At 38.9% G+C, this 12400-nt stretch overlaps 1 protein-coding gene across 1 annotated transcript in view; it reads right to left on the bottom strand.

Annotated features, from left to right (window-relative positions):
• Positions 1 to 12400, bottom strand: part of KCNU1 (potassium calcium-activated channel subfamily U member 1) — a gene marked incomplete at both ends in the record, with an annotated part of 136943 nt that overhangs the window by 109408 nt on the left and 15135 nt on the right. Inside the window, 5 exons of the mRNA XM_079726827.1 lie at positions 774 to 944; positions 7326 to 7401; positions 9114 to 9189; positions 10120 to 10231; positions 12090 to 12180. Of these exons, the coding sequence (XP_079582953.1) occupies positions 774 to 944; positions 7326 to 7401; positions 9114 to 9189; positions 10120 to 10231; positions 12090 to 12180 (526 nt within the window). The remainder of the gene's footprint in view (positions 1 to 773; positions 945 to 7325; positions 7402 to 9113; positions 9190 to 10119; positions 10232 to 12089; positions 12181 to 12400) is intronic.

A 12400-nucleotide genomic window follows, 5' to 3' on the forward strand; every position in this document is an offset into this window, starting at 1 on the left:
TTGGATTTGGTTAAAATTTAATAAAATGCTTTTCATCCTTCAAAAAGATGAAAGCAAAGACAAGCAGTAAGGCAACCTCCCCACCCATTTTGTCCTGTCATCACTTCTAACTGCCCTTCTGACTCTTTCACTTGATACTATTTGGAACTTGGGGAAAAAATAAAGCATATGGGACAGAGTAGGTTTAAGGGAAAATGACAGAAATGAGGGGATGTAACAATGACATGGACAGGGGGATATCAGAAAGGTAGAGTGGAGAACTCGGTGATGGTCATTAAGGAATTCCCATTAAAGTCACTAAAAGAAAAGGAGGCTTCCTTTGTCCTTGACACACTCGTGAACCAAGCACAGATGTTCACTTATCTGTGTAGTAAAGTGCTGGTTTAGAGAGAGTTTACTCATTTGGGCTGGAAAGAACACAATTTCCTGCAGATCAAATCTCAAATCCCCTTCCTCTTTGGAAGAAAGACTATAATCCGATGGGCAAAAGATGAAGGAAGATGCGGTTGCTCAAATCAATGCAGAGGCTAATTAGGAAAGTCTGCTCTCCTTTGTCTACCACCCTCATCCCTGGAAATCGAACAATTACATCATGTGCTCCAGGGGATGCAATTTGGAAAATATGGGGTTCACATATCTCTTCATTTTCATTTGACACCCACTCTGAATAATGCAACATTCACTCTCAAACCTACATCCCTTTGTTTCTCACCATTAACCAAATGTTTTTGGTTTATGTAGCAATATTCAAAAGATATAAAAATATTCTTCACCAAACTCCCCAGGGTGAAGAACATGATGAAGGTCCGTCCTAGGGATGTCTTGGCCACCACATCTCCAAAGCCGACAGTTGACGTCGTTGCCATGACCAGGTAAATGGACTCAAAGTATGAAATATTCTGTGAATTTCTACCTTTGAGCCAGGGATCACCAGAATTTTCCACCTGTCCAAAGAGAGAGGACTCAGGAAAGGTCTCTGAATGGAATCCAAGGAAAAATTTATAAAGAATAAGCACAGCTTTCGATTTGTTTCATTTAATTCAATCCAAATGAAAAGAGTAAATGATTCCCAGGTCACTGTGAACAGTTTGCAAATTGTGGGTAGTAATTGTGAAGTCTTGTTTCCCTTCATGGTGATTACTGCTCAAATCTGAGGGGTGTGTATCTTAAGCCCACAGTGGAGATGCTCAATGGGGGGAATGGCTGACAACATCTCTTTTCCTGTGGGCACATCCTCCCATCCTGGAGCCACGGGGTTCAGAGGCTGTCAGACTGAGCAATTATTATTCACCCTCATTTTACACCAGATCAGGATCATCATGAAGGAAAGCAGTACTTAAATTGGCTTCATCTCAGTGAGCATAAGAGCGTGAATGCTGGAGTCTCAGGAAGAGCAAACAAGTTTTCCAGATTACTTTCCTCCCTCCCTGCAAAAACCTTTTCAGTGATAAAAAAGAAACTCTGAAATAAGCTACAAGGATATACTGTACAATATGCGAAATATAGCCTATATTTTATAGTAACTCTAAACAGAGTATAACCTTTAAAAACTGAATCACTATATTGTACACCTGTAACATATAATATTGTACATAAACTATACTTCAATTAAAAAAAAAAAAGAAACTCTGGAAAAATCTTCCTCTGATTTTCCCCCTAAGTCTTCACATTTTAAGAAACCTAGGTTTATCCGATTTTTTTTTTACCTTAAACAAAAAGAGTAACTTAGGCAATGGCATTATACTTTATAGAATATATATATAAATTTATACATATATATCATTTGTTATGATATATAACAAACATTAATTATATAGTATACAAAATTTCCTTTACGTTTCCATTTTTAGACATTTTTTCCCAAAATAGTACTTATTTCCTAGATGTTTTCCATTTCCATTTTTCCACGAGAGATGGTAAAATGCTAGAGATGGCTAGGGAAAGTAGGTTTTTTGTTTTGTTGCTAAGAACCAGAATGAAAACTAGAAATAATGTACTTTGCTTAGGCATTTGATCACTTTTTTAAAGTGGTGTGCCAACTGCTGCCTCTTTCTTAAGTTGGATGAGTAGGTGAAGAGTGTGGGCTCCTCTAATACTCCACTCCCAAATAAGGAGATTGCATGTCTATACTTAACTCTCAGGGCTGGTAGTAGATTTGGTTGCAAAGTCTACTAATCAGCTTCCACGGATCTGGAGCCTTTACTGCTTTCTAAGACTACTGTACTGTAAGAAAACCAAGTTTAAATCACACAGATAAAACTCCTAGAGGAAAACATAGGCAGAACACTCTTTGACATAAATCAAAGCAATAGTTTTTTGGATCTGTCTCCTAAAGCAAAGGAAATAAAAATAAACAAATGGGACCTAATTAAACTTAAAAGCTTTTGCATAGTGAAGGAGACCATCTACAAGATGAAAAGACAACTTACTGAATGGGAGAAAATATTTGCAAATGATATGACTGATGAGGGGTCAATATCCAAAATATATAAACAGTTCCTACAACTCAACATCAAAAAAAACAAACAAAAAAAACAATTAAAAAATGGGCCAAAGACCTGAATAGACATTTTTCCAAAGAGGACATGCAGATGGCCAACAGGCACATTAAAAGATGCTCAACATCATTAATCATGTTGCAAATCAAGTGCAAATCCTAACCACAATGAGATGTCATCTCACACCTGTCAGAACAGCCATCATCAAAAAGAACACCAATGACAAATGTTGGTGAGGATGTGGAGAAAGTGGAATCCTCCTACACTGTTGGTGGGAATGTAAATTGGTACTGCCACTGTAGAAAACAGTATGGAGGTTCCTCAAAAAATTAAAAATAGAACAACTATATGACCCAGCAATTCCACTCCTGGATATATATCTGAAAAAAAAAAACTAAAAACACTAATTCAAAAAGATACATGCAACCCAATGTTCATAGCAGCATTATTTACAATTGCCAAGATAGGGAAGGAACCTAAGTATGCAACAACAGATGAATGGAAAAAGATGTGGTATATATATACAATGAAATACTACTCAGCCATAAAATAGAATGACATTCTGCCATTTGAAGCAACATGGATGGACTCGGACGGTATTATGCAAAGTGAAATAAGTCAGACAGAGAAAGATAAATACTGAATGATATCATATGTGGAATCTAAAAAATACAACAAACTAATGAATATAACAAAGAATGAACAGATTCACAGATATAGAGAACTCGTGGTTACCAGTGGGGAGAGGGAAGGGGAGGGGCAATATAGGGGTAGGGGAGTAAGAGGTACAAACTATTAGATATAAAATAAGCTACAAGGGTATATTGTAAAACACGGGGAATATAGCCAATATTTTATAATAACTATAAATGGCGTGTAACCTTTAAAAATTGTGAATCACGATATTGTACACTGTAACATATAATACTGTACAGCGACTATACTTCAATTTTAAAACTCATATATATGATATATATACTATAATATATATATATATACATATATGCGTGTATATATTTTTTTTTCCAGGAGTTGAAGTGTTGATTGGGACAGTTTGCTTTAAGCTAAAACCCCATACTGTCCTGTAAACATCTTAGCACAGGGCTTCCATCATACCCTTGTACAACATGTTTTACAAACTGAAACTAAACTTATTTCAACCTAGAAATCTCCTTCACAGTAAGTTAAATAACCCTTTCCCATTTAACTCACCCTCTTTGGAAGTACCGCTTTAGTACTTCAAACCCCTCCCCACTCCTAAGACCTGTCACTCCTGCTGGTCTACCTGGCCACCCTGCTCTTGCCCTGGACCATGCTAGCATCGACCCTCAGCCCCAGATGGGAAATAAAGATGAAGGATTATGGGCCAATGTGAATATATTGAATTGTTACCTATTTTTAATATCACATTTCAAAACTGAAACTTTACACTTTTAAACCTTATGTTTCAACCTTAGGTGAGCTGTGCTACGGAGGTGGAGGACGTGAGGACACTCTCATCCCTGCCTACCTCTCCATTATTTGTATTGGTTTTATTATTTTTACATGGTACATGTGTGCTCTAGTCTGTACCCACAATTCCCTAGGTCGTGTCTTTGTTCTATTTTCAATTCAGTCAGTAATCACCATCACTCCTTTTTATCATGGTTTCCTCATTCTTGAGGTCTTGGTTTTGACTCGTCTCCTATGTGGCTGGATTTTATCAAGGTCATTTTTAAAAGGGACTCATGATGTTCTTCTCTCTTCCATGTGCTTAAAATGATGGATGGTTACACTTGCACACAACCTTGGCAGACACTGCCCTGTCACCTTCCTGCACTGACTGATGTTGGCAAGATATCCGAGGCTAGTTTCATTTCCCCCCTAATGTAGACCTTTCTTTGTTCTGCTTAGATTCTCTCCTTACCCTTAAAGGTTGGTAATTGTTCCAAACTATGGTTGGACTCATTCAGGGTTATTTCTCCTGGGATACCGTATACCCTCTAATCTACAGATTCAATACTTTATATTCAAACATTTTTCTGATACCATATTTGTGTCCTCTTCTTCAGGAACGTGAAGTTTACAGTATGTTAAATCAACATGACCCATCTTTCATGTTTTTTCTCCATATCATGTAAGTATCTTTGTCCTGTTCCCTGGCGGTGTTTTTGCCTCAATCCTGTCTGCCATGTTTCTGAGCATATTTCTGTCACACTTATTACACTTGTGTCCCCTCTAATGTGATGTTTGGCTCTGTAAAACTTTTTTCTTTTTCTCTGGTATCTTTGGGCCGTTTTCCAACTCCTGCTACCGTTTAGTAATCTTTTATTTAAAACCTTAAGTATTTTGTTTGAAGTATCGTTTTCGGTTTTTTAAAGCCTTGTATAAGGAGGGCTTTTCCTTAACATTTCCTTTGTTCCCTTGGACAAATTATCTTGTTATTGTTGCTCTGACAGCTGTTATGTGATGTAATTGTTATACTGATGTCTCTGCTTTCCAACACACTCCCTGTTTTGGGCAGAATTTTAGCATAGGCATCATGTTGATTCCTTTCTGGTAGACACTCACCCTCCAATGGTATCAACTTTTAGCTGAAGGACAGTGTGAGTACGGGAAGGAATGACTTGGGACAGTTGGGACAATCATAGCTTTTATTTCGGTTTGTCATTTCAAATATCCTCTGAACAAAATCCACTAACTTTTTGCTCTGGGTTACAGCTTTTCTAGGTTTTTCACATTTCAGATGTTGGTGTGACCCACAGTAGATGGCCCTGAGTCCAAAACCGTCAGGTGGCTTCTCCCTCTTTCTCTGCACGCATCCTCGCTGGAGGTCTCCTCCCCAGGCTGACTGGACGCCCCATAGGAGCACATGTTCATGAGCTTAGAAGGGCCTGAGACTGTGTTCAAACCAGAAGCCTGTGAGATTTACAGGGAGCAGCTACTCTTCAGCTAGGGCTGTTGGTGGCCTTGGGAGAGTGGGTTGCCAGAATCTTGTGTTTTTTCAAAGAACCCAGAAATCCAGGATTTTTAATATGAGCTCTCTTAAAAAACTTAGTAACCAATACAAAAATAGCAAACAGATAATACAAACATCTTAGGTCCAATAAAATATGCCTGTAGGCCCCATTCAACCTGAAAGCCCCTCATTGGAACCTCTATTAAAGGCAAAAAAAAAAACCCAAAACCTGTTACCATGGTTTCTCCTTTAGCATCCTCTTGCCTACCGTTCTGTGATGGCCAACAGGTCTCTACAGGAACACTGGTGACTGCTTCTCCCAGTGTAGACCCATGGCCCTTCAGCTAAACCTCCAGATGCAGGGATCTACCTTTACTGCTGTGACACTTCTTCTCCAGAAAATCTGTCTCCTGCTTGCATGATGAGGAAGGATGTGGCTGGTTTCAGATTTCTTTTTTTTTTTTTTTGCGGTACGCGGGCCTCTCACTGTTGTGGCCTCTCCCGTTGCAGAGCACAGGCTCCGGACGCACAGGCTCAGCGGCCATGGCTCACAGGCCTAGCCACTCTGCGGCACGTGGGATCTTCCCGGACCGGGGCACGAACCCGTGTCCCCTGCATCGGCAGGCGGACTCTCAACCACTGCGCCACCAGGGAAGCCCCAGATTTCTTTTTTTTTTAATTGAAGTATAGTTGATTTACAATATTGTGTTAGTTTCAGGTGTACAGCATAGTGATTCAGTAATTTTTTGATTATTTTCCATTATAGGTTATTACAAGATATTAAATATAATTCCCCGTGCTATAAAGTAAATCCTTGTTGCTTACCTATTTTATGCATAGTAGTTTGTATCTGTTTCTTGAAACACCAAACACATTTGGTGTTTGACACTTTTCTTGATGAACTGAACATGGTTTTTTTTTTAACTTTTTTTTTTCCTTTTCCTTGTGATTTTTAAATTAATTTTGAGAGAAGGGCTTAAGTGGAAAAGACTTCTGCTCTATTTTTTTGTTTGTTTTTGCTTTTCTCAAAGGCCTTTGCAGGCTTTTAACATCCCACTTCAATTTCTGCATTTTCTAATGATTTCTCTTCAACTTTCCGGGAGCAATAAAGTCCAGGAGTTTCTTTCCTATTGTTGAAGTCCATTTATTATGTTGCTGATTATATGGCAAGAGAACTAACCTTTCTTGTGCGCGAAGGAGGCAGCTATGTATACAGACTGATTCCAGGAGAACCAAGAAAGTCCTGAAACTCCCCTTTGCAACTCAGCAACTGCTCCCTCACCCAACTCTCCAGCTTTTATAAGTACAAAATACTCTCACTGGCTTCATTTCTCTGACCCTTTATACTTTTTCAAATTGCTGGAACCCCTATGATGATACAGTAATAAACTTTAGGGCTTCCTTGGTGGCACAGTGGTTGAGAGTCTGCCTGCCGATGCGGGGGACATGGGTTCGTGCCCCGGTCCGGGAGGATCCCACATGCCGCGGAGCAGCTGGGCCCGTGAGCCATGGCCGCTGAGCCTGCGTGTCCGGAGCCTGTGCTCCACAACAGGAGAGGCCACAACAGTGAGAGGCCCGCGTACCTCAAAAAAACAAAACAAAACAAAAAACTTTACCTATTGCTTATTCCTTAGAAGAGTAAACTTATTAAACCCTTTCCTAAGAGCAGGTTTTGAAAGTCGGAAGAAGGAACATCGATACCGTGAGTGTAGGAGATACATATTTGTGAGAAGTATGGGGTGGAGAAAGCCCATCCAAAGGAGGTGAAATGATAAACCTCACACTGATTACAGTGATGGAGACAGTAACTCAGAAGGTTTGCCTCCATTTTTCAAATAAAAGACATTCATGCTCACTCACAACATCGGGGAGTTGGATGAGATGCTCACCAGGTGAATGAATCCTGCAGCAGTGAACAAGGTACTCAGAACAATGGATAACAGCCTGGAAAACTTCACTGAATCCCTAGGGGAAGAAAGACAAAGAGCTGCTGGGTTCCGACAGGTTCCCGAACACCACAAATACCTCATCCTCTAAACTCTCGCTCCTCAAAGTGTGGGACATGGACCAGGAGCAATGTTACACTTCCCCGGGAGCATCCTGGAAATGCAGCATCCCACGCCCTGCCGTGACCTACTGATCTGCATTGTTACAGGATCCCCTGCTTGCTTCGTATACATATTAAAATTGGAGATGCACACCTCTCAGGCACACCCCGTCACACACACGTGTTCAAAAAGCTTAGGTTCTGATGATCTCCACTAGCCTAATATTATATTGAAAAAAGGCAGTGTCCCAAGGATCCAGAGAGTGGGCTTGCAAAATGAAATTCTGAGTAGATCACAGAAATGTAGTTCCATACTGCTAAACTCACACCAGGATCTTTGAATGAAGAGGATCAAACAAGCTCCTGTCTCCTAAGGAAAGCCCTAGAGTTTAGCTGAAATCTCTGTGGTTCTCAGCAAGGCTACCGACCACACAAGAACAGCCCTTTCCGATCACAAATGCTCCATAAAGTATAAACCCTTAGCAGTGAGACCCACCTGGCCAGTACTATTTGATGCTTCTAGTGAGAATGCAGAGGCATGGAGATTGTGAGTGGGTAATGTTAGACCAAATTGCCTAAAACTTTAACAGGACTGCTGCTTAAAGGTAGTTTGGATTGTTTTTAAACTGTAATTTTAATTTTTTGGAGATATTTAGGCAGCTCTATTTCTGTAAGCAAGAGCTCACTGCTGCTGCTGGGCAGCTCTCAGGCTTGGAGGAATTGTCTTACATTCCTAGACAGGAGAGGATCGATTCATGTATAGAATGTATAGAATCAAAGTGTCTGATTTCTTCAGTGATCCATTGATTATTTAGTAACATACTGTTTAGCCTTCATGTGTTTGTTTTTTATAGCTTTTTTCCTACAATTGATTTCTAATCTCATAGTGTTGTGGTCAGAAAAGATGCTTGATAGGATTTGAATTATCTTATATTCACCGAGGCTTGATTTGCAACCCAAGGTGTGATCTATCCTGGAGAACGTTCTGTGTGCACTTGAGAAAGAAAGTGTATTCTGCTGCTTTCGGATGGAATGTCCTATAAATATCAATTAAGTCTAGCTGGTCTAATGCGTCATTTAAGGCTTGCGTTTCCTTATTCTCTGTCAGGGCGATCTGTCCCCCACTATTATTGTGTTACTGTCAATTTCCCCTTTTATGGCTGTTAGTATTTGCCTTATGTATTGAGGTGCACCTATGTTGGGTGCACAAATATTTACAATTGTTGTATCTTCTTCTTGGATTGATCCCTTGGTGATTATGTTGTGTCCTTCCTTATCTCTTGTAACAGTCTTTATTTTAAAGTCTATTTTGTCTGAATTGCTTTGATTAAAAAAAAATTTTTTTTCGGTGGGGGGGAGAATTAAAGCCTAAATGGACTGACACATTGTATGTCCAAGAAACAGAGAAGAAACAAACTCTTCAAGATGATTGCAAACTTTCCAGCCTGTGTGTGAGGTTAATGCAGTGAGAGAAAAGTAAGCTAATGGTATCTTGGAAAGTAAGGGATTTTGTGACTTTTGCACTGAAGTTTCTGATGGGAAATGAGCTGAGTTGAAGGTTCAGTTAACATTTGAATTTCCTAATCCGAATGAGTGAGTAAGCAGTACTTGAGGCAGGGCTGGCATTTACCTGGTCCTGATGGCACTCAGAATTTGCAAGATTTGAGGGAGTTCCAGCAGCCGCAATGCTCTTAAGAACCTTAAACCTACAAAGCAATCAAAAAAAGAAAGCTGCCGAAAGATGAGGGTCACAAAGGGAGCAGTGTGAATTATACCACACCTGGGACGGCTTACGTTCTTTCTTTCCCTGAAATGCTCAAATACAGTATCTTACAATGTCATCAGTTTAAGACCTGAGCACTGGTTCACTTAATGGCTGTTGTAATCTAAAGCAATGCCCTTAGCTTCTCTGGTTCCTCATCTGTAAAATGGGAATTATAATGATACCTACCTCGAAGCGTTGCTGAGTAGTATTATTATTACAAAGTATGCAATAAGCACAACTCTATTTAACTTTACTTTAGAATGGAGAGCAAATGATCCATAAACCACTTTAACTCCTGACTATAGAGTTTCTGTGATATGCTCCCCAGGGTTTGCATGCTGTTTGCCTTTATGTAGTTTGATAGTAACACTAGTAAAAAATATTTTGTAGATAATAAATAATAATATAAGATTACATAAAAACTGACAAAAGCCACAGAATGCCCATGTACTGGCAATACATCCACCTTAAAGACAAAGTAACTAATTAAAAAAATCTCTAACAGGTCACCGTATGTCTGGATATGATGATTTATACTTTTTAAAGACCATGGGAAGCTTTTCACTTCTCCCAGTCATGTGGGATCTCAGCACAAAGGTGCCACAGGGGGCTAGGATGTTGGGGCCCTGCCCTCAGGTGCGGATAATCCATAAACAATAAACAACCTCGTACACCTACTGGCATCAGGCCCATCGCCAGGGACTGGGGTAAAAAAAAAGAATGGGTTCTGAAAATGTATTACAAAACCATACAATCACGGGGAGGAATTTTTTAAACGCCATTTAGGCTTTAAAGGAAAATGAAAAGATACTTACAGATGAATGTTGAGGGGTTTTTTTGAGATTGCTTCTGATTCCCACAACTCACCTACCTAGCCAGTTACTCTTCAAATAATAAGAAATAAAGGTTGGTGGAATGGTAAAGATGTCTACAATCGAATTCATCTCCAACCAGAACTTGACCTTGTCATCAGCTGCCACAAACTATGAAATGAAAACAGAAGACCCCAAATTCTGTTACCCTCAAAAATTTTACAGTGAACACAAGAGGGGCATTTTTCAGGTACACTTCATCCACCAACTGAAGCTCTGACTGCATTCTATTACATACGTACAATGTATACATACATACACCCATATATATTTATATAGCTATATAAGTAAATACACATTTATATATAAATATATATATATATACCTATATATTCATATAAATAAAGAGACTGTACCTTTAGGGGGTATTCAGTGAATGAACATGAATCCACCTTACTGACCAGATCTTAACTCTCCCACTTCAGAATAATCACTTTGACCTTTCTACTGCTCCTAGAGCTTCCTGATATATATATAATTATATAGATAAAACCCCCTATTTGTGAGCAACGAAGATACAAGATTTAGGATGGTCTTCAATGGAAAAGGTCTAGAAGCTTGGTTGGCCAAGGCTTGTGTTTATGAGCTTCCTTATTTGGAATAAGAAAGCAGGCGTTTCCAGAAGGGAGGGGCTGCTGTAAAAATAAGACTGTGATGGCCAGTGTGGTTGAAATAAGTTTGAAGGAAAGTAATAGAAATACGTACATAACATACCTTTCATATGCACGTACATATTACATACATACACACTTATATGTGCGTATATATACCTCTGTGTGTGTGTATATACGTGTGTGTATGTTTCTGTGTGTACATGTGTATAGGTTTGTGTATATATATTTGTGTGAATATATGTATATATACGTGTGTGTATATATATACATGTGTGTATGTGTGTATGCATACATGTGTGTGTATATGTGTGTATATATGTGTATGTGAGTGTGTATATGTGTGTGTATGTGTGTGTGTATATGGGTACATGTGTGTGTATATGTGTGTGTATATATGTGTGACGTGTGTATATATGTGTGTGTCTGTGTATATATATGTGTATATGTCTGTATATATATGGGTGCATATGTGTGTATAAATGTGTGTGTATATATGTGTGTGTATATATGTGTATGTGTGTATATATTTGTGTGTATATGTGTGCATGTGTGTATATGTGGGTATATATATGTATGTATATGTGTGTATATGTGTGTATGTACATATATATGTGTGTGTATATATGCATATATAAATGTGTGTGTGTATATATGTGTATATGTGTGTATATGTGTGTGTGTGTATATATTTGTGTATGTGTATATATATGTGTTTGTGTATATGTGTGTATATATTTGTGTGTGTACATGTGTTTATATATGTGCGTGTATATATGTGTGTGTGTGTATGTGGGTATATATATGTGTGTGTGTATATGTGTGTGTGTGTGTATATCTATCTCACAAACATGAGATAGATAAATCTAGAATCTAGATCTAGGGTGGGTCCTCAAAAAGTGCTTGTGGAATGAGAGAACTATTGAATACATGAATGCAACAAAATTAAAGGCACAAGAGTATTTTATAGAGTTATATGGCACATATGCCATCAGTGGAGCCAATGACATTTTCAGAGGCTTGTTACTCAGGTTCTGCTCTCTTGTGATTACTAGTCACTCTTCTGAGTGGCAAGTGGGAAGCCAATAAGAAGGACAGGGTGATAGGGTGACGATATTTTAACAAGGAATACCTTTCATTTGTGCTAAAATTGTTGACCTGGTTTACAGTTTCAAGTGCAGGAGAGAGTTTGGGGGTCTTGTTATACATTTGACAATTTTGGGCCCAGACCCTCTGGATTTAGAGCCTGAAAGCATAGGCAGATTGTCTAAGGAAGGCATCTCTTTGTATAACACAGATCTCTCTACGGTACGCCTGTTGTATTCCCCTGTTTACTCCCATGTTCAATAGGTACTTACTCTCAATCCAAAATAGAAACTAAAGAAAGCATTGAAAGTCAAATCAATCAGGATGGTTTTGTCTTGGTATGAAGAACAGCTTCTAAAAGGGCTGGAAAAGAAACAAAGACAGTTTATAAAGGTGGACATTTTAAAAGCTGTGGCTACAGAGGACCAAATAAAGAGAACGGTGGGCAATTTTCTATTTATTTACCATGAATGGTCAACCCAGACACTTACGTGCACATCTCAAGGAAATTACTTTTCTCTTGGGAGTAGAGGTATGCATGAACAAAACCACTGGGCTGTGAATGTAGCTGAAAATAACAGAA

This window comes from Hyperoodon ampullatus, assembly GCF_949752795.1.
Source record: "Hyperoodon ampullatus genome assembly, chromosome: 20".
NCBI classification, from domain to species: Eukaryota; Metazoa; Chordata; class Mammalia; order Artiodactyla; family Ziphiidae; genus Hyperoodon; species Hyperoodon ampullatus.